Source organism: Acipenser ruthenus, chromosome 10, assembly GCF_902713425.1.
Source record: "Acipenser ruthenus chromosome 10, fAciRut3.2 maternal haplotype, whole genome shotgun sequence".
Classification (NCBI taxonomy): domain Eukaryota; kingdom Metazoa; phylum Chordata; class Actinopteri; order Acipenseriformes; family Acipenseridae; genus Acipenser; species Acipenser ruthenus.
The window spans coordinates 39777962-39799975 of record NC_081198.1 but is presented as its reverse complement, the minus strand read 5'-3'; the positions used below and the strand labels follow the sequence as shown (position 1 = coordinate 39799975).

Here is a 22014-nt window from a genome sequence, read left to right as displayed (position 1 = left end):
TGTTTTTCCTTTAAAACATGTATACGATGCCGGTCTTTGATATTCTAGTTGACCAAATGTATGGTGGAACTGTGGATTTGTTAGTGAAAGTACAGCAATAAATACAACAGCCATCCACTTTAACATAAGTCAGTCAATTTAAACCCGTCTAAAATTTATATTTTCAGTGAAGGGAAAAACCATATATTTTTATGGTGTCAGCATAGGTCAAATCTAACTTTACCATACACGTAGGAGTTTAAACCTTAACTTAAAAACAGTACTATGCACACCATAATATTTTCTTACAAATATTACTTGAAAAGCATCTACTCAAGCAGTATGAATTGCTGTTTCACTCACCACTTGATGGAAACAAAAATCACTGCTCATTCAAACATGGTCCCTGAGGAGTTCAACCCAACCTTCCCAAAAGGAACTTAGCTAACATGCATTTCTTTCAAAGCAGATCACAGGAAATGCCTGCCTAATGACACAATTCAGAAGAGAAGTACATTTGCTGACTATGTAAAAAACAGTATCCAATGTGTATAAGTATCCCCTAAATAAACATTCAGTTTTAACTTTGTAGTCTATACTACAAACACATGGACCTTTCCCATAGCTCTTCATTTTCATTTAGTTTTGAAACCAAAACAATAGAAAGAAGAAATCTGATGCATGTGCCAAATAGGGTCTGCTTACAAGGTACCCACAGCCTGATGTCACAGTAGTGGGAAGCTAGAAGAAATAGCTAACATTCCTAGTTAATTTGACTTTGTAATTAAGTTATGCTCATTAAAATTACAAGATCTCAGGAAACTGGACACAAGTTTTGTAACAATATTTAATATTTTAAGTATATTTTGTAGAGCTTCCCTATTGAAAGTTTGCGAAGGTCATCTAAACTAGGAAAAGCCTGAGCACTTATATATATCTATCCTGCAGCCAGAATCACCAATATATCTGACTGTTGTATTTTCACTTGTTTGACATCCCTGTATTCATTTTATTCATCAGATATGGAGAAACATCTTGTTACCAAAACAGAACCTACATCACACAAATTAAACTGTTAATGCAGACATTCAACTTGTTTTCACCAGATACATTAAATACAGCATTTTTATTATACATTTGAACCTGTGAACCTACCCAATATTAGAAAAATGTCAGGTTGTCAAATAGGGACCACGTCATAATATTTCAACCAGTTACTCAAACTAGTGTAGCGTTTACACCAGGCCTAAATAAAAAACACTAATGTCAGTAACAAACATCCCGCTACAAATGCAAATATACAATTAGAGCTGATGAAAAGGTTGAGGACCATGACATGCATCAACAATAATAGAAGAATTAGCTATTACATGTTTAATCACAATTTGATGAATTGTCCAGATATTGTATAAGCAAAAATTAAGGTGTGACACACAGATAGACCCCCCCCTTGCCATATATCAGAATCTGATACTCAATAACTTAAAATGCTCATACCAAGTGTCCCCTTTACAAATGATTTCAGCCCAAGCAGAGGATTAAATAAAAAATAAATCCTCAGTAGATTGTTATGCCCCCACCCTTAATTCAACACTATCTTCCAATGGCCTTTGATTGCCCCCTTGTGTCCATGTGCACCACAGCAGCTAATGAACTGTATACAATAACCAACAAAACCTACCACCATAGTCTTGCTGTCCTGTGTTCTATATTGTACAATTAACCATAAGGTAAGGAGCTTGCCTCTGTTTGCTTCTTCGTACTACATTTAGTGAAAGTAAATCTCACCTCAATGTTAGCTAAACCCACTGAAGCAATCTTTCACAGGATTATCATGATTCATGGTCAAGAAAAATCAAGCAAGTTCCAAAAACATAACCGATTAGCACTACAAATTACAAGTCAACATGTAAGATGAAGTAGGTCATCAGGTGCTATACCCTGTCCATGAATGTCCATACCAAGTCTCAAAAGAATTAGATGCAAAATAAATAAATGACATATATCCAACTGAACTTTACAATCTAATTAGTGAGATTAACTTTTTACTTTAAAAATAAATCACATTTGTAAGGACAGGTTAGCGTTTATGACGGCACACATACTTGTGTTAAAAAGTCAGCTGTTTAGTCCCACTGAATTAACAGCAGCCGCCAACTGATCCTTCTTTATCAATGTGTTAATGTATATTTCAGAATATTACTTTGCAGTACCTTTAAAGAGTAAGTTGCGTGTTCCAAAAAATATAGCGTTACACGTCCCCACATGTTGCTACAACTGTTTAAAGAAGTATCTGTCATTTCTTTTCATTGTTAACATCCTGACAATTTTTTACTTATAACTTTAAAGTCTGTTTCAAAACCCTTTAAAAATGTCTGCTCTAGTGCATGATAGTGCAAGCATTATTGTCCACATTATCAATCAGGTAACACAGCAATAAGGATCCATGATGTGAGCACTTTTTTTAAAAATCACTCTTCCTGCAGTGATTTAGAGGACAGATCTCAACCCCCAGTGCACTAGAGCAGCCATTTTGAAAAGCGCTTTTAAGCATTCTTTAAAGTTGTAAGTGTAAAAAGTTGTCAGAATGTTAATGAAAAGAAAAACTACAGGGTGTCTAACGCTTTATTTTTTGGAACTCCGCTACTTACTCTTTAACAGTGCTAGACAACAAAGAAGATTATTAATATGCAGTTATGGTGATGTTGTACCCCCTTTTCCACAGATTAAGTTCCATCAGAGATACTTATTTTAAAACAAAATTGCTTTAAATCTGATCATTTTTATTTACAACATAACATGGCATAAATATGGATGGGAAATTTAAAACAATTTAATTTGGGGGGGGGGGGGGGGGGGCATATGCCAGATTAAAAAAAAAAAAAAAAACTGCTCATTTTACACCTGTTTTAAAAATAACTTGGTGTATTCAGGATCTGTTATTGAAGATCATTCAAAGCTGAGCAAGTATGGCCTGTATGTTCCCTTTCATTACTAAGTATTTTTAGGATTCATATGATGTTCATACACATTTCCCTCCAAACCTACTATTTTGTACTAAAACTATATTCTACTCTTAGATGATGCAAGTAGCTTCAAATCTCTCCCTGATACAGGTATACAAATGACTTAATTTTTATAGATCATAAAGGTCTGAAATACTAATTAATTATCCATCATAAATAATTCTTTGGCTTCCATAATTAGGCATCAATTTCATGTTAGCAAATCTGCACCATTAGTATAACATTGCTGGATTTATATTACATTCTATAACACAGCATCCTCACACTTAAGTTTTTAGTACAGATCTTGGATAATGTATTACAGTAAGTTTAACCCATTTTGCTAACATAACATAGACACTTGAAAGTGTTGTCAAAACAAACAACTTTTGAATTTCTTCCATAAGGAAGTGGCTTCTGATAAAGAATGAGTAAATATCTTGTTCCCAAATTAGTTCATCCAAATGTATCTCTTCTGCAATTCTTAAAAAGTGCCTTTTAAATGACAAATCTTTCAACATGTGAATTAAAACAATCATTCCTAAGCACGTATTTTTGATTTTTTTTTTTTAATTGATAAAGATGGTCAAATATGTGACAACACTTGACCTTTAATGGTACGCCAAAAAAAAAAAAAGAAATTATATATATAATAATTATTATTAAATACCCACAATTCTTAGCTCTAATGTGCAGTAGGGGCCAAAAAGACTAGAATCTCAGGAGGTGATCAGTATCTAACACTCCTGTTTATCCTGTACCTCACAGGAGCAATGGGGCAGAGAACTGCACATTTCAAACATGAAGATATTTAATGTGAAACATTGTCACTTAGTTCAGGCCTTGTGTTTCCATGAAATATTGCAGGGTGCAGTCCTGGTATTATTCTTCCAGATCCAGTGTGTTTAGTTCTTCTTCAAGTTCATCTAGATCCTCCCCCGTGAAAAGATTCTCATCAACAGGAACCGCTTCAATCTCCTCATCTTCCTGAGTCTCCCCTTCACTGTGCTCCCCATTTGCTTCAGCACCTCCCGATGCCCCACTTATTTTACTGGCTGCAATACATTACATAAAATGTCATTAACATTCATTTTAAGTAGATTTTCACTGTTTCTAAAATATGCAAGCTAAATATGATTACTCAGGACAAGGTTTAAAATAAAAGTTGATCATTTATTGCTCCTTGACAGAATTGAGTTGGGATCCCTACAAAATGCCGTTTAACCCAGTACTCACCATCCGTTGCGGTAAATCTGTCAGTGCCAGCTACTGTGATGCCAGCGTACTCTACTTCCTTCGGAACAAACCGTGCCAGATCAATCTCATTGACTTGCACAGAATCTTCAAACTGTAAATAAAAAGGACATTTTACCTCATCAATCAGCCTGGAACATAATAGCATTTCAGGGATTCAATCTGCTGAAGGTTCACACAAGGGAAAAAACAAAACAATGCTGTACAGCAATATAATGTTAATGTGCTCTTTACCTCATCATCATTATCATCCTTGTTTTGGACATATTTAGAGTCATCAGCTTCTTCGTCATCATCATCCACCAACTCGGGTCGGAACTGAAACACTTCACGACCACTGACCTGTTGAAATAAAATCACAATTATACTGCCAGTTCAATACTTTTTAAAATTATGAAATAATTGTATAAGAAGCCATGATCAATTATATATCCAAATTACATAAACACCTGTAACCACAGATTGCTGACAAATGGGTTGTTTTAGTTTAATCCAAATTAATTTGACAGTGTATTACAATAAGCAACACTTTGGCTATTTTGCAATTTCATAAAATTACCCTATAGCTATGGTTGCATATTTTCACAACTCAAACCAGAAATGTAAACATGAGATACATGGCTATTTGTGTGGATTACATTGTTATTGCATTAAAGCACGTTTTTGGGATATACACAATCAAACATCTTACGTTTTTCTTAGACTTTCTTCAGGACATGTAAAGGTTTATAAATTACATTGTCTTTGGTATATTTAACACAAGTCCTAATACTTGGACCAAACACCTTACGTACCCCAAATGATCTTCCTGCTGTGAAGTCAGCTCTTCTTTTCTCCATTTCAACCTCAGCTTTACTAATCTTGTCTTCCCTCTTTCTTTTCTTCCAGGACAAGAATGTTTCGAGAGTAACCCTGGTAACATTTGGTCCCAAGGCAGATCTCTGCAAGGACACAAATACCAAATGGCACTGCAGTTATTGCTTGAAAATGTGTCTTATGTTGGTGACAAATACATATAATGCAAAGAAAAATAATAATAATAATAATAATAATAATAACAATAATAATAATAATAATAATAGCAGCTAAATAACCAGCTACAAGAGGAACTTTGTCCTAGATTCCTATTATATACCATGTCCCCAGTTGGCACATTTTGGCCTCAGTCTAGTATAAATTGACACACACAAAAACAATTGATAGATTGAATAATGTACATACTAAGCGAGGTTTACCTCTTTTTCTATGAGTTCTTCCATTGATATTTCTTCTTCTATCTCTTCCTTCTTTTTGTCTTTCTTCAGTACGAAGCCAGATGGAAGGGCATGGCGGTACATGCAAACGTCACCTCCACCGGGACACACCCAAAACCAGCCATATTTGTTATTTTCAATAGCGTCAAGAAAGTATCGGCATACCTGCATGCAAGACAACACATCATTTTAATGAACACAAACAGTAAAATCTTCAATTTTAAATATGAAGCCAAAAACATACCTGCTAATATGAGCAAAGGTTTAAATAACTTTACCAACTCATTTCAGTAACCAAGACCTGGCATATGTTGCATAAGTCATCCTATGTTTGCGGTACATTACTTTACTCTGAGGCTCACACAACTCAACATATGTCCTTATTTCTATGGGACACAGCTTCAAATATCTAGGAGGAGGAAAGTTTATTTGTGTACATACAGCAAGCAAGCCAACTTGTTATTTAGGGAATGGAAAATGGGAAGTCAGATTTAAGTCCTTCTAGTGAGAATGAAAGCTTCACCAAAAATGGTGTATTTTTCTTGCAAAACATATTAGTGAACTAAATACTACTAGTCAAGCTACCTGCTTACATTAACCAGTAGAAACGTACTGCTTCAATATATAGTATAACCTTGCGGATAAATTAATTAGGAATACATACAATTTGAGTTTTCAGCTTCTTTTTGTCTGCCTCTCCGTGTTTCTTGTTTACAACCTCTTCCAGCTTCTTTTCATCCCAATTGTCCATTGTATCTAGATAAAAAATAAAAAAAACAGTTGTAAACCAACGTCCAATAACCAAATAAAAAAAATAAAAAAGACCAAATAAAAAAAAGACCTCAACACACAAATGATTTGTATTGAAGCCAAAAATTACTCATCACACCTCAGAAGCCAGGCTGCCAATCTAGAGATACATAAGGAATAATGTTCAACAAGTTGCATATACTATACACAAGAAGTGTGTATTACACAAACAACCTCAACGTCTTGTGTGCGTTAGAGCTTATTAACTAGCTATGAGATAATTAAGAAATAGAAATTGTGCTTCACAAAGCGAAGTTTGTCCAAGCCACAAAAAACAAAAATAGACATGCTGGTTTTACACACACAAGATTTGCACAAATCTTGCTGGTTAACCTTTCACAAGACAGCTTTGAGAAAGCTGCTTTATTGCTTTACCTTTCTCAAGATCTTCATCTCTGCCATCAAAGTAAACACTGCGCTTTTCACATTTCCTTTCCAATGACAGGTCATGTGAAAACTTGCACTTGTCTCCCTTAGTGCATTGTCCTTGTTTGAAGAAAGCACACACCACTGACTTGGGGTCGACACCTATAGGAAAGTGGATAAAGATTAATCCAGTAATTAAAAAAAAAAAACTAAAATAAATGCATTTATTAACTTCAAATATTCATTGTGGAAGTAACCTGAGATCTAAGAAACTGAGTGAGCCTTGAGTTCACAAAGGGATATTTAAATGAACTTTTCATGATCCATGTACTCAGACCTCCACTCCTCCAAATAGATATTAAAACCCAGTTACCTTTACTGACTTTCTGAGCAGCAACCACTGGTTTGAAGAGTTCATTTAACTCTGACAGTTCCTTTTTCTTATCTGTCTTCTTGTTCTTATCTCCTTCACCAGCCTGAATAAATAAAAACAAGTATGTTAGACATATACATCCCTGCTAGTTAGACATAGTGTTAGTATCATTATAAAACCACGTGTAAGAAATAAACCAAGCATAAGCATAATTAACACAATCCCTTAAAATAGTATCCTGTGTTGTCTTGTCGAAATGTGCACAGTACATACTGTACAATTCTAAAGTACTTAGCTCTTGACACTTACAAATAAGGAATCAAACTTCATTAATAAGGCTGTATTTTTTTCATAGTTATCACAATTTCCATGAAATGTAGGCCTACCCATTGCCATGTAATATGTAGTTCCCCCTTGAAAATTCCCATTTCTGAAAGACTAGTGTAAATATATCCATCTATAATATTTTAGCACTTAAATATAGAGTACCTGTCACATTTAGGAACCTGGCAGACAGTTTAGTTTGCTTCCAGTAAATGATTTAATACATTGCATAGAGCTGCAGGATTTAAAAAAACAAAAAAATTCAACAAAAAACACCATTAGTTCGGAGGAGTTTGTTGTAGTTACCTGGCGGGTTTGCTGTGCCACATTTTTTATAAATTTCTGTTGTTTGGCTCCCTTTTTGTTCTTCAAACCAAAAGTCTTATCCTTTAATCAATAAACAAAAACAAGATGAAAGTTACAAATAAAAACAGTATCTAAAAACAAATGTTATTTCATGATATTTAAATATTGAAATCGAATTCCAAGGTACAAGATGATTAGCCTAATTCGTCAACCAATAGGATATACCACGTCTTACAGGCACATTTTCATTGTAAACAAACAGGACCACGTGTCTATTTTTAATTGCTAAAGACATTGGTTTATTTATTTTTTCAGAGTGCATGGCCGAGACTTTGGTGCATTATACAGAGGAACAATTTACATCTTAAAATTGAACTGCAATATATTTTAAACACATACCTTTGTAGAACTTAATTAAATAATCGAATGAACTACATTTAGGTAACAGTGAATTGTTTTTTTAAACTGTGATCGCTTGTTCAGTGTATTGGCCCCATACAGGCTAATTATTTCAAAGTGGTAAAAAAAATAAAATACAAGCTCTCGATTTGACAAAAATGGCTGCACGTCGGGCCACTGCATAACGTGCCAGTATGTCAGAATTAAACACCAGTTACATAATGGAGAATATACAAACTGATACAACACAGTACATTTACATGTGGATTATCGACTCAATAGGCATGTCAAAACAATCATTTTAGATCAGAAGAACCGGACAATGGCGCTACACGAAGCAAGAGAAAAATGATTTGCATATTGATACAGTGTGCTTTTACAGAATCTATTCTGTCTACAAATGTTAATGGTTCTTGTCATTATACGAATAAAAAAAACAATATTAACAGCACCAGGCTAAAACATTCTCTAAATATTGGCGGATGTTATTTTTCTCACTGCAGCGCCAAACTATACAACAGCAGCGTTCAAGGTATTGGGTGAAGCCCAGGCTGCTGCCGGTCTCACTAGGCCCTGGATGCAGCATGGTTCACTGTCATTTTATGTGTCAGTTTTCCGGGACCGGCTTAACTCAGGCACATTCACCTCAATAATTTTTTCCTTCTTCTTCTGATCTGTTTTCTTACTAGTTGCTGGCGCTGGTTTCTTTGGAGGCATATCTCGTTTAAGGTCCAAATACCTAGTTCCTCCGTGTGTGTGGCTGCAGAACAATCCAAATCGCTTTCAAACCCAAAGACTCTCTGGGAAATCTGATAGACCGATGGGCATTGTGGGTACAGCACAGTCAAACGAGAATGAGTGGTACAGAGAAGGCTAAAACAGATTTGGGTTGAAAATTTAGTTGTTACGCCCGTTACCTTATAAAGACGCAGTACTTTTTGTGGGTTTTGTTATCGTTTTTATCCACCACGTCTCATGTCTTACAGAAGCGGTGAATGACGTCATAGATACACATTCGGATGACATTTTTACAATAATGACAAACATGCGGATCGTGTCACATCATTTTAAACACCAGATTTCAATTTAGTAAGAATGTTAAAGTCCGAGTTGGTTCATTCCTGATGTGCAAATGCAACGTAGCGTACTTTGTTCTGGGAGTCAGATCTTTCAACTAAGTTGACCCCACCTGCAGCAAAGTATAGTTAGTATAGTAAAGTATATAGAACAGATGGAGCCAAGAGTTAAAAAAAAATGTCACCTTCACACTTTCTGGAAATCAAATTTAATTTTAAAGTTTAATTTTTTTATTATTTTAAAGCAAAGATTGCAGCAGTTTTCTATACAGCTATGGCCAAAAGTTTAGCATCACCTAGAATTTTAGGATTGAGGGCCTGTGACGGGGACAGGATGAGAGGGGGCGGGATTATTGTACAGTACAGAAGGCAATACATCAAGATATCAAGGCTGCCATACTTGTTATTACCATCTTATAATTGTGTGTGTTTTTTTTTTTAGATTTTGAAGCTATACCACTTTATTGTATTTTTTTTTTTTTGGTTTAAACATTATTACATCTGTTAATTTTTTTTTTCTTGAGTAATAAAGATACAATTACCTGGAGTATTAATTTACCGGCAAAACAGTGTTAAAGTAGCATTATAAAACAAACAGGTGGGTTTATCAAATTGTTTATACAGGTAGGCACAATTCCTATTGTTACTTATGTACAGTAGCTGCCAGGTCTTTGGAATTAGCAGCAACCAATACTGTGGTGCCTTGCTCCAAGAGAAATGGCAGACATTCAGCAAATAGGTATGATAAATCCCTTAATGTTATTATATCTCCATTACTGTTTTTCAGATCATTTGATTGATGAGTCTATAATTGGGGTGGTCATGATCTTCAGGAGGCAGTGGGTTAATGGGGAGAAAAGTTATTTGGAGGAGTTGGAGGAGGTGTATACATTGTGTCTTGGGAGTCAAGCTTTCAGCCCCTGCTCTTGTGTTGGAAAGCTGTGCTCTTGTTTATCTTAAGCCATTTGTAATGACCATAGTTCCTCATCATTGCTTTTCTTCTCCTAGCTCTTCTCCTGGACTCTGCCTCCTATGCGGCATTGAATTCTGTACTAGTTTCCTACCTCCAAATATCCACTGGGCTTGTGCAAATCAATGACCCCTTGCCCAAATAGAAGAACCAATCAAAGCTAAGCTCTGCTGCTAGAGAAGCCAGTAGCGATGAGCTAGTTTAATGTTTAGCCAGAATAGGAAGCATATTGGTATGTATATCCACCTCTGATCTGCATTTGATCCCGATGTAAACAGCAGTGTTTTATGATACACTGCCATTATGGACTCTGTCATCTGCCAGTGAGATAAGAGGAGATTAAAAGCTCTATAACTACAAATACAGACAAGCTCAACTCTTTGCCTAGTGATTAAGATGCTCACATGCAGTGAGAGTGGCTGCCAGATTGCTCCTAGCCTCTGCCCCTGTTACACTAACCTGAGACACTTTTGTGAAAATGTTATAGTCTGCAGTGAACTACTGTACTTCACTATTTAATTGAAACATCTCAAAGAACTAGAACAGGCACACCAAGAGAAAGTCTTTAAAATCATAAAAGAAGTTGACATAGGTAACCCAAGCCATTACTTTAAATACAGTACAGAGACCACGGACCAGAGGACACAGATGGAATCTAAGTGGAGATAGTCTTAGGACAGAGGGAAAGAAACACTTCTTCACAGAAAGAGTAGTGAGTGTATGGAATGGGATACCTAGTCCTGTGTTTAAGGCAAAAACACATGGATCCTTTTAAGACCCAACTTGACAAAGTTCTGTGATCAATCAGCTATGAGGAACAAGCTTAGGTGAGCCCGATGGCCTTTTCTCATTCGTAATTGTCTTATGTTTCTTATTTTTCAAATAACTGTATGGTTTTTGTAGTAAGTCTGTGCTTTCTAAGTGTTCATTTCCATTTGAAATGTCTGTGTCGAACTTCAATGAGCCTTGTCAGCACTCTGAACGTTTTGTATATTACTGAGAGTATGCTTTATGAGCTGGAATGGAGGTTGCTTCAATTAAACAAATGAACCTGGTTGGAACAAAGACCTAGTCTGGAAGGTTGCCCATCCATATCCTATTCCATTAATTTAAGGTTTCAACATCTGTGTGGTAAACAGAATTCAATTTTCAAAGAGAAACTGTAACTCAAAAGAGCCTTATAGTTTACTTCATAGTAATGTCTAAACATTTTGGTCAACAAGTCATGGTGATCTCAACATTAATTTTGGTAAATGCAGTAATTGCTACGAAAAGGACAAATTTTTGTTTTTTTACTATAGGGTATGTTTCTCAGTAGTACAATACAACAAATATATTCACTACAATTCAGAAAAGGAGATTATGTTTCTGCAAGGATTGCTGAATATGCAATGGTCTTTTTAAATCAATAAAAACTATTCTGAATGAAAAAGAAGATGTATTTTGTGTATGCTTTACCAACAGAAAATATAGTATATTCACTGAAGAGAGAGTGCAATAAAAATACTTGACACATGGTGGCAGTAAAGTTCTTACAATGTGACACTGAAGTGGGGGAGCAACATACATCACTTGTAAGATGATTTATTTGCAAACAGTATCTATCTATCTATCTATCTATCTATCTATCTATCTATCTATCTATCTATCTATCTATCTATCTATCTATAACTGTTAAATATTTAACCAGTGCTGAATCATCAAATATAGATGTTAAAGTTAGTGTTTATAAAGTAGTATTTGTACTGTGGAAGTCTTGTTTCTCCTATTTAGTTTTTATTCAATATACACAAATATGTTGTACACATGTACAAAAAGGTTGTATCACTTAATATTACAGTAACAACAATTAGTAGTCCTTCTCATGTTAATAAATGGCTTTCCTAAGTAAACTCAAGTTTCAACAAATCTATGTACTGATAAGGATTGCAAGGGAGATATACAGCACATGCATATTCTATTATTGTTAAATATATGGATACACCAGATATAAATAAGAAAACAAGTTTTATTGTATTGCTATTTTGTTGCAAAACATCAGTAAATTTGACTTTTCATTCTACAAAAGTGTTCCTTTTCTACTTTTAATTTTATTTTCTTTGTCATGGTATGAATACTTTTGAATTAGCATTTTTGGAGTTTTGCAAAAAAAATTGCTGAAATAAATTATTGTAGACATCTATTTCTTGTAACTTTTTTTCCTCATCCACAAAAGTAAAACGTTTGCTACAAAAGATTTTCACTATAATTATTTGTTTTTGAGAAATTTCTAAAAATTATACATTTCCATTGGGGTATGTAAATTTTTGACTACAAATATATATATATATATATATATATATATATATATATATATATATATATATATATATACAGTACTGTGCAAAAGTTTTAGGCAGGTGTGAAAAAATCCTGTAAAGTAAGAATGCTGTCAAAAATAGACATGTTAATAGTTTATATTTATCAATTAACAAAATGCAAAGTGAGTGAACAGAAGAAAAATCTACATCAAATCAATATTTGGTGTGACCACCCTTTGCCTTCAAAACAGCATCAATTCTTCTAGGTACACTTGCACACAGTTTTTGAAGGAACTCGGCAGGTAGGTTGGCCCAAACATCTTGGAGAACTAACCACAGTTCTTCTGTGGATTTAGGCAGCCTCAGTTGCTTCTCTCTCTTCATGTAATCTCAGACAGACTTGATGATGTTGAGATCAGGGCTCTGTGGGGGCCACACCATCACTTCCAGGACTCCTTGTTCTTCTTTACGCTGAAGATAGTTCTTAATGACTTTCGCTGTATGTTTGGGGTCATTGTCATGCTGCAGAATAAATTTGGGGCCAATCAGATGCCTCCCTGATGGTATTGCATGATGGATAAGTATCTGCCTGTACTTCTCAGCATTGAGGAGACCATTAATTCTGACCAAATCCCCAACTCCATTTGCAGAAATGCAGCCCCAAACTTGCAAGGAACCTCCACCATGCTTCACTGTTGCCTGCAGACACTCATTCGTGTACCGCTCTCCAGCCCTTCGGCGAACAAACTGCCTTCTGCTACAGCCAAATATTTCAAATTTTGACTCATCAGTCCAGAGCACCTGCTGCCATTTTTCTGCACCCCAGTTCCTGTGTTTTCGTGCATAGTTGAGTCGCTTGGCCTTGTTTCCACGTCGGAGGTATGGCTTTTTGGCCGCAAGTCTTCCATGAAGGCCACTTCTGACCAGACTTCTCCGGACAGTAGATGGGTGTACCAGGGTCCCACTGTTTTCTGCCAATTCTGAGCTGATGGCACTGCTGGACATCTTCCTATTGCGAAGGGAAGTAAGCATGATGTGTCTTTCATCTGCCGCAGCTCTGGGCAGCTTAAAGGCAAGCCCGCAGGCGCCCGGACAGACTACAGGGGTCGCTGGTGCGCGGTGAGCCGAGGACACCCTGGCCGACCTATCCCTCCCTCCCCTGGGCGACGCTCGGCCAATTGAGCGCCGCCCCCAGGGAGCTCCCGTCCACGGTCGGCTGTGGAATAGCCTGGATTCGAACTCGCGACATCCAGGCTATAGAGCGCATCCTGCACTCTAGAGAGACTAGTGGTTTTTTTACCCCGGTTTTCTCCCCAATTTGGAATGCCCAATTGTTATTTGTATCCTGGTTCACCGCTGCAACCCCCTGGCAACTCGGGAAACGGAGGCTGGAACACACGTTTTCCGAAACGTGCTCCTGCCAATCTGTCATTTCTTGCACTGCAGATCCACAGCGAGGCCACCAGACCTGTAATGCCGGAGGACAACATAGAACTGATGTCTCCTCTGCAGAACCGCGGGCACCCTATTGGCCACAGGGGTCGCTAGTGCGCGGTGAACCATGGATTCCCCTGCTGACCTAAGCCCTCCCTACCCAGACGGTGCTCGGCCAATTGTGCGCCGCCCCCTAGGAACCCCCGGTCACCGTCAGCAGTGACATAGTCTGGATTCCAACCTGTGATCTCCAGGGGCCGGTTTTTCAATCCTTTGTTAATCGGATTTCCGAGCTTGATCTGGATTATATTGTGCAATTGAATCGAAATATGATCAGGATTACTGTGATCCAGATTTCGTTTTGGTAATCTGATCGTTGTTTTAATCGATTAAATGTTGCAATTGGGTATTTCAAAATTTAAAGAGGAGGTCAGGATTACTTTGATCCAAAATAATAAATTATTGTGATCCTACTGCAGAGGTGGATTTAGCTTTTAAATTATCATAGAACATCGATATTTTGTTTGAATTGTCAACACACGCTATATGTCCAAATAGAGTGTTAGAATATAATATTTACATATTTAAGTTTTGTATCCATGTAAGCAAAATGGAAAACATGTATTTAGTGGTATAGTTTAATAAAAAAAGCCTAAGCATATGCATACACATCACATACGCCTCCTTAAAGCTCGTCTGAGCGATGCTCGACTCCTGACCGACGAGGAAGAAGATGAAGATGTCTAAAAACACAGACCTTTTTCAAATTTTTTTATTTTTATTCAATTTAGATTCAGGTATTTAATTTCTGCTAAGTGGGCATAAATAAAATAACCATTACTTGTATGTGTTATATGTGCACTAACATTAAAAGTGATTTAGATTTTGTTAAAAAAAATAAATAATATAAAACAAAATAAAGTTGTGTATTAATCATTATTACCACAATCGTATTTCTTTTGTTAAATTAGGTTATATCATAAATAAAGCCTCTTAAAAAAAAAAAAAAATTAAGAACTATAGCCTACTTCAAAAAAACTGGATTTCGTAATTGTGATTATTTGTTATCTGGATAAATGTAATCCAGCAGTGACATTGAAAAAACGGATCAAAATGATCCAAATAAAAGTAATCTGGATCACAAAATCTGGATCACTTTGATCAAGATTAAAAGTTTTGAAAAACCGGCCCTGGCTATAGGGTGCATCCTGCACTCCACGTGGAGTGCCTTTACTGGAACACTGAACAGATTTGTACATCTAAACATCTAAATAGATAAACACATACCTTGTAGAACAGACATATTCTTAATTTGGAGATTTAGAGAAGAACTCATTAGATTTAATGCATAACAGATGTAATTCCTTAATTGCAAATTTGTAAGTAAAAAAAAACAGTAACACATTTTTTCTTGCACATATACTTGAAATTAGCCTCTTGAGATTTTACCATATGTGTTTCTGGTTTCTGTCATTTTTAGACCATGGCGTTGAGATTTGTTTTTCTTGTTGCTTGTGGCTTGTGCACTCTAACCCATTGCTTTAAAGCAACTCATTTTAACGTATTTACACTGTTATAATTTGTCATGTCAGATTTACTGAGAAATACATTTCTCTGTAAATTAAATAGCAGACACACAGTAATATAATTTGGAAGTGATTTGATTTATCAGCATAACCCAAAAGTATTAGGCTTGTCATATTGATGGATAGCACCTAATCATAGATAGAACACCCTGATGCAGATAGTTATCATTAACATTGGAAATGTTCATAAGTGAATGCACCCTCAGAGAACATTAACTGCTAAGAAATTCTGGTTCAAAGCAAATGGGCTTTCTATGATGACTCCACTTTTTCTCCTCTATGCCCAAGGGCTGTATGAGCAACAAATTATAGCGGGCCATGAAAGTTGATATTATAAGCAAATTTATATGGATATTCAAAGTGGGGTAATACATTAAACTGTAGCACAGTAACTTGAAACTCTTAGCAGCATTGGTACTGACTCTACCCTGCTGCAACACTCTCCTGCTAAATGTTATGAGTATAACAAAAACCCCACATTGTTGTTGTTTACATGTTATTTCTTCCCTGGACTGCACTGGTACTTGAAGATTGCATTCATAACCTCCTTTGGTTGCAGGTTGTTAAAAATTATAAGTAATTTTTTTTTAATGGAATACAGGTTCAGCTGAGATAGTCTGCTACAGTACTTTAAATTTGATTCAAAATAAGACTGGAGAAATACATAGTTGTTATTTGTAAATTATAAATCATGGGGAAAAGACTGAGTGCTCCAAAGCCTAAGAATTCAAGCTGAAGCCATTCAAGCATTTCACCAATATTTCATGAAGTTAAGCTTTTGTGATAAAAGCTATTTGTGCTCAATGTTTAATAGCACTGTACAATGTACACAACCTTCCCTTCATTATAGGCTGCTTTGTCAAATGTGATTTGTGCATTGACATATTTGCATAGAGAATTTGTTTTTAATGTTATAAAATAAAGGAGGAAAAGGAATGAGGAGATGCTAAATTCCAGCCATGCTTGACCTCATAAATCCTGTTTAGATGAAAAAGTCATCTCTTACGCACACTGATCTGATCTGTTCATTCAGGGTGGATAATATGAAAAAAAGACATCAATCTTGTGATTTAAGGTCTTGAATAGCGGCTCTCAGTGAACAGCCAACACTTTCTTTCTAAATTGAGATATTACAATACAGTAAGCTCTATGATTATGTTTATAGCATGAAATGCACATTGACACCATAAAGATTTTTTAATAACATAACATTAGAAAGAAAAACAGTTAAGTTACATACTAATAAATAACTAGTGTACACTTAAAATGTTTTTCATATATTGTACTTTTGAAAACAGTACAATGAAATTCAAACTGTCACTGCACTGTATTCATCTTAAATGCATGATTATATTTCACATTTATCTGCATGTAAAGACTTTATTGGTCCTGTATCTAATATCAGGTTAGGGTCCGGTTTGCTCTGATTACAGCCTTGACACAATGTGGCATAGACTCCACATGGTGCTGGAATGTACCTTAAGGGATATCATTCCATTCAGTCTTTAATATTAAACACAATCGTGATGATAAATGTGTTGTTCACATACTTATTTGGCTTGAGATCCGGGCATTGTGGTGACCATGGAAGATGCATGTGAAGTCTCTTTCCTTCTCCTGAAACCACTCACACACAACTGTCTCAAGAGTAGCCTTGGCTACCAGAGTACAAGTGCACCAACAATGTTTAAGTAAACTATGGCACCTTTATAGTATTTCAAGGATCACATGTTACATTACATGATCAAATTCATTTGCATGTCTAATTCAGGACAATGCCAAATCCAACTGGGTAAACAGGTCCATGTTGCCAGCAGAAAATGAAAAAAAAACAAAAAACGAAATAAAACAGATTTCTCAAAGAATAACTTTCCTTTTCTCTTTGCATTAGGTCTCCAACATTTTGAACATGAGATTACATTTCCAGACTGAAACCTGGCTTTTTCTTGACAAACAAGATCCTTTCTGGTTTCACAAAAAAAAAAAAAAAATCCTAAAATTATATATAAAGTATATCGTCACGAAACCTACATCTTTTATAAAATGTCCTAAACTTACATCATTACTTAATATTTAGTGCTCTTCTCACCATTTAGACCTTCTACTGGAGTCAGTACTATGCAACCTTTACCAGTAATATTATGTCACTGATTAATGATTACTGGAATTATATTGCATTTTGAAGAAGCAGTAGGAGCTGCCAGGTCTAACCACCATGTCTGTATAACTGCTAACTATGCTATAAATTAGCGATTGTCACGACTGAGTGCTTCACGGAGTTATCTACATGTCCCTCTTAATCACCCATTACCTGTAAGAATATCTGTCAGTGCCAGCGTGTTTTGTTAATGGGACTGCAGTGTCAAAGTGTCCTAAAAACACTCCTACGAGGCATCTAACTAAGTTTTTATTCTATATTATCCAAAACATACACATAAGCAAACTTTTTTGATTGGTTGGTTGTTGGCACATCTATTAAAACTGTCAAAAACACATGGGAACATGTAACACAATAAAATAAAAAGGTCCTCATATACCCTTTTAAGGTCACAATCTGGTTTCTACTAAAAGGTGGGTCATGCTGAAAGGGAAAACAGAGCAATTTGTTGCCATTTGTTTCATCTAGTAAGGCAAGATAGATAAATGAAATATTAGCACTGGAGAGATAAAATACACAAGTGACACTGACTCTTCCATGGCCAAGATATTTTAACAGGTCATATTATACAGGATTAAACCTTGAAACCCTCAATCAACAATGTCCTAGCATTTGATCTGCCGACCACTAATGTTCGCTTATTATGATTACTACATACTTTACAATCAAAATACAGTGAAATGAGAAACATCAGGTAGAAGATCTGGTTTTGTACATTTTAGGGTGGTGATATTAAAATTCGTCACTGTTTCTATTATTTAAATCATTATATAAACAAATATATTCCTAAATACATTTTTATATTGCTGTAATGTATGGAGTTTTTCCCGATAGCCCAGCCTTCACCTGTAAATCAAAAGAACAGCATATTGCACATAAGCCATTCAATGAACAGCCCCTAGCATTGATGGACTAACATTCTGTTGTCATGCAAATGTTTGTTTTGAAGCAGACCCACAAAAAAAAAACCCACTTATAATCACTATAATTTTGGTTTACAAAGCAAATGCTGGCGATTCCTAAAATAAATATGATTTCTTTGTTATGATTTTCAATGCTCCTTAGTCAGCCATCATCATTCGAACAAATACAGACCATGTATTGTACAGTAACTGTTCTGTAGTTTTGTCCGTGGCTACAGGAGGTTTTTTTCCTCAAAGGAATGTCGACCAGACTTCCACTTATGCCTATCAAATACAGCAGCTTTGAAGAAACAGTAGAGTTGTGCTTTTTTTTAAAACTACATGCAATTGTCTTGCCACACAAGAGTCAAGTTGTATCTGCAGGGTGCAGTGATAATACCATTTTGTCAACACAAATACCAATTTCAGAGTTGCAGACAAACTGGAGAAGCTAACCCATGTACCACTGTGCCATTGTTTGTGTTGTGCAATGGGCAGTAATGTGTGATACACTGCTGTAACTTCTGCAGAGGAGCCTGGCTCTTTTTTACAGTGGTTAAGACACTTGCTAGCAGTGTGCATCGTCTGCACATCCAGCCTGGTATTACAGCCAACCCCTGCAACTGTATACTGGGTGAGTTTGTGTCTCTCTGTTATTAATGACCCACCCTGTACACCCCCCTTTTAATAAGGCTGATTAAACCCTGAAACCCACAATGTGGTTAATTCAGTAAACCTAGAAATCTGTGCACTTCCTAGTTCCTTTTTTTATTACACTAAGGAAGACTTAAAGAACAGGAATACTGCTGTAAAATATTTTATTACATTTATTTAAAAATTGCATTTAATATAATGCACAGCCGATATTATGCAGCAAAATAAATGCATCATACTGTCAGTCAATAGAAAAACTCAATCAGACCCTGTTTTCATTAAATTTGCACAGTTATTGAGGCTCCCCATTGAGCAACGGTTGCTAAGCTCTGTTCCTGCTCACTCAGCTGTGGCTTAGTGCAGTGATATAGATGGAAAGGTAGCACTCTAATTTAAATCACACATACTTAATTTGCTTGTTGTTTCAGCTGGAATTCCAGCTCAGTGCTGCTGCAATGTGTGCTATTATCTTTTTATGCAATTTTCCCTTTTTCAGCTGTGGTTTTTAGAAGTTTGGTTTCTTGTAGACTGACAACATAAAAAAAAAATGTCAATACCAAATAATTAACAGAAAACTAATAAGAAAAATAGCTGTAAACTGCTTTTTTTTCTTCTGTGAATATTTTGCATTATTTATATGAAACCGTGACTTTGGGGGACTAATGTCCTCCCATGTCCAAGGACTCAATTATACAGGACAAAAAGAAAAAAAGACAGGAACAGAAGGGGAAATAATTGCTCTCCTCTCCTTGCAGTATACAGGTACCACCTTCAATTTGGCTCTTGGTGTACAAGAGACAGAGGTCAGCATCATTTCCAACAGCGTACGCAGATGCCCACACTGCATGAACTAGGGATGCTTGTTGATAAAACAGACAAATTGCTGACAGCCCTACCAGACCAGATAGGGCTGCTAATGCCCACATTGGTTAAAGACTGTTGCTTGCATTTCATCTTACTTTGGTAAAAGGCTATTACAATTGCCAAAACATATAAATAGTGCACAACTGCTAGTTGAGCTGTTGTATATACTGCCTCTAAAAGCAAATTAAACAGCCAGCCATGAAAAACAGTCCCGACGGGCAAAGGAGTAAACACCTACAATCGCTAGGAAAAGCCCTACTTTCACTTTGGTTCCGCAGCCATTTTAGATGAAGTGCTTGAAGTAAAGCAAAGTGCCATTGTGGGACCATAACTGCTTTTTATTCTGCATTGGAACCAACTGTTAGCAACATTCTCTGCACAGAAATGTAAATACAGTACTTAAGTGTGCTGCCTCTAATAAACACAAGACCATTTGCACCATAATAGGTTTATTACATTTTGTTTGTGTGATATGTAAATAGGTAGACTTCTAGATGGCAATATCTCTAACATATTATGTACATGTACAGTAATGTTTTGTTATGGAAATTTGTAAACTGTTTGGGAATAGTTTTATGAAGAATTTTCCTTTGGGATGTCATTAGACTACGAATGTATTATTCAAAGAAACTCAAAGTAGAACCACTGGCAGACAACAGCACTGGCAAGACAGTTGATTTTGAACAAGTGAGCCTGCTGTTGCTTTTATTTATTCATAAGGCATACATTTAACACTGCAATTATAAAATATATGTGGTAAAGATGGAGTGCTTAATGCTGTACTACTAAATTCCGTATTTACATTACTAACAAGTTTTTGGATGGTTTTCATACTTAAAATGAAACCTTGTAAACCTTTTAGTTTTTTAATACCTGTACAAAAAGGTTCCAAAATCTCTTTAGGATATAATACCAGTGTGTTACTCTGGAGACATCCTTGCAAAACAATAGCTGGTACAGTGTGAATAGAATACAGTACAACTAAACACAACAATAAAATTACATTTCTGTGACTATACTTTGATTAATAGCCAATCTGGGACCTGAAGTATTGAAATCGATTCCTGAGGTGATCCAAAAACAGATAATGTACATACATGCCCTCTTGTAAGCAAATAACATTGAGCTTGTACCATGATATTTTTAACATTTATTTTTCATTTAAACTCTAATTTCAATTCCCCTAAAAGATGGACCACAACATGAAATACAACAATGTGTGAATTAATACACTGTTAATTATGCAGTATGATTTCCATTTTGTCACTACTTAATGTAAGTGTTAATCGCCCATTTGTTAATACAAGTTTTGTAAAGGCAAATGCCATTCAAAAACTTTTCCCAACATTACCCATCCTTCCTACAAGCACGGAAGCCATAAGTCATTCTCTGTTTGTACCTGACTCATAAAATGTTAATGGAATGGTATTTATGATATCATCAGCTTCATAGAACAAGGATAGCCTAAGAAGGTTAGAATTCCAAAGCACATATGTACTGTTTGACAAAAAATGATTACAGTAAACTGATAAAAGCTATAACTGCCAGATATACTAATGACTTTTCAGACTCTAGTGACAGTACCGCATTTGTTCTAAAGGTTAACATGACATTCACTATACTGCAATTACAAACATAGGGCGAGGTTAAATTGGTCTGGCAAAAGGCTGTTTACATATAAAGACAGTTGCAAAGCAAAGACAAAGGTACCAATTTCTTAAATTAAAATAAACAATGATAACTTTTTCTACACCATATATTTTGTGAAATATATAGTAGAGCAATTTGCTCTTATTTATTTAGAAACTGCATTAAAACAATCATATCATGGTGTAGAGCAAATATATCAAATTGAAACCCTCTGCATGTCAAAACTAAAAGTTCACGAGGAAAAGAAATTCTGAACTAAATATTATAGTTTTGCTGACTGACTACATTAAAAACCTCATATACAGCAGTTGTTATACTGTAGGTTTAAATGTTCACTGTCTGGTAATATGT

At 35.7% G+C, this 22014-nt stretch overlaps 1 protein-coding gene across 1 annotated transcript; it reads right to left on the bottom strand.

The window, feature by feature from the left end:
* Nucleotides 1-808: 808 nt before the first annotated feature.
* Nucleotides 809-8965, bottom strand: LOC117411892 (zinc finger CCCH domain-containing protein 15-like). Its single transcript, XM_034019721.3, has 10 exons — nt 8715-8965; nt 7671-7751; nt 7041-7143; nt 6677-6829; nt 6156-6247; nt 5474-5656; nt 5033-5179; nt 4473-4580; nt 4221-4332; nt 809-4039 (listed from the first exon to the last, which is right to left on the bottom strand). Exons 1-10 carry the CDS (start codon nt 8784-8786, stop codon nt 3867-3869), a joined length of 1224 nt encoding a protein of 407 aa, XP_033875612.1. The 5' UTR covers nt 8787-8965; the 3' UTR covers nt 809-3866.
* Between the last annotated feature and the right edge of the window lie 13049 nt (nt 8966-22014).

What these genes read in the sequence shown, in the direction of transcription:
- LOC117411892 (XM_034019721.3), bottom strand. Translation starts at nt 8,786, where the DNA reads ATGCCTCCAAAGAAACCAGCGCCAGCAACTAGTAAGAAAACAGATCAG. An exon ending in AGAAGCTGAAAACTCAAATT is followed by an intron (nt 5,657 to 6,155) that starts GTATGTATTCCT and finishes TCTTGCATGCAG; the next exon opens with GTATGCCGATACTTTCTTGA. An exon ending in AAGAACTCATAGAAAAAGAG is followed by an intron (nt 5,180 to 5,473) that starts GTAAACCTCGCT and finishes GTGTCCTTGCAG; the next exon opens with AGATCTGCCTTGGGACCAAA.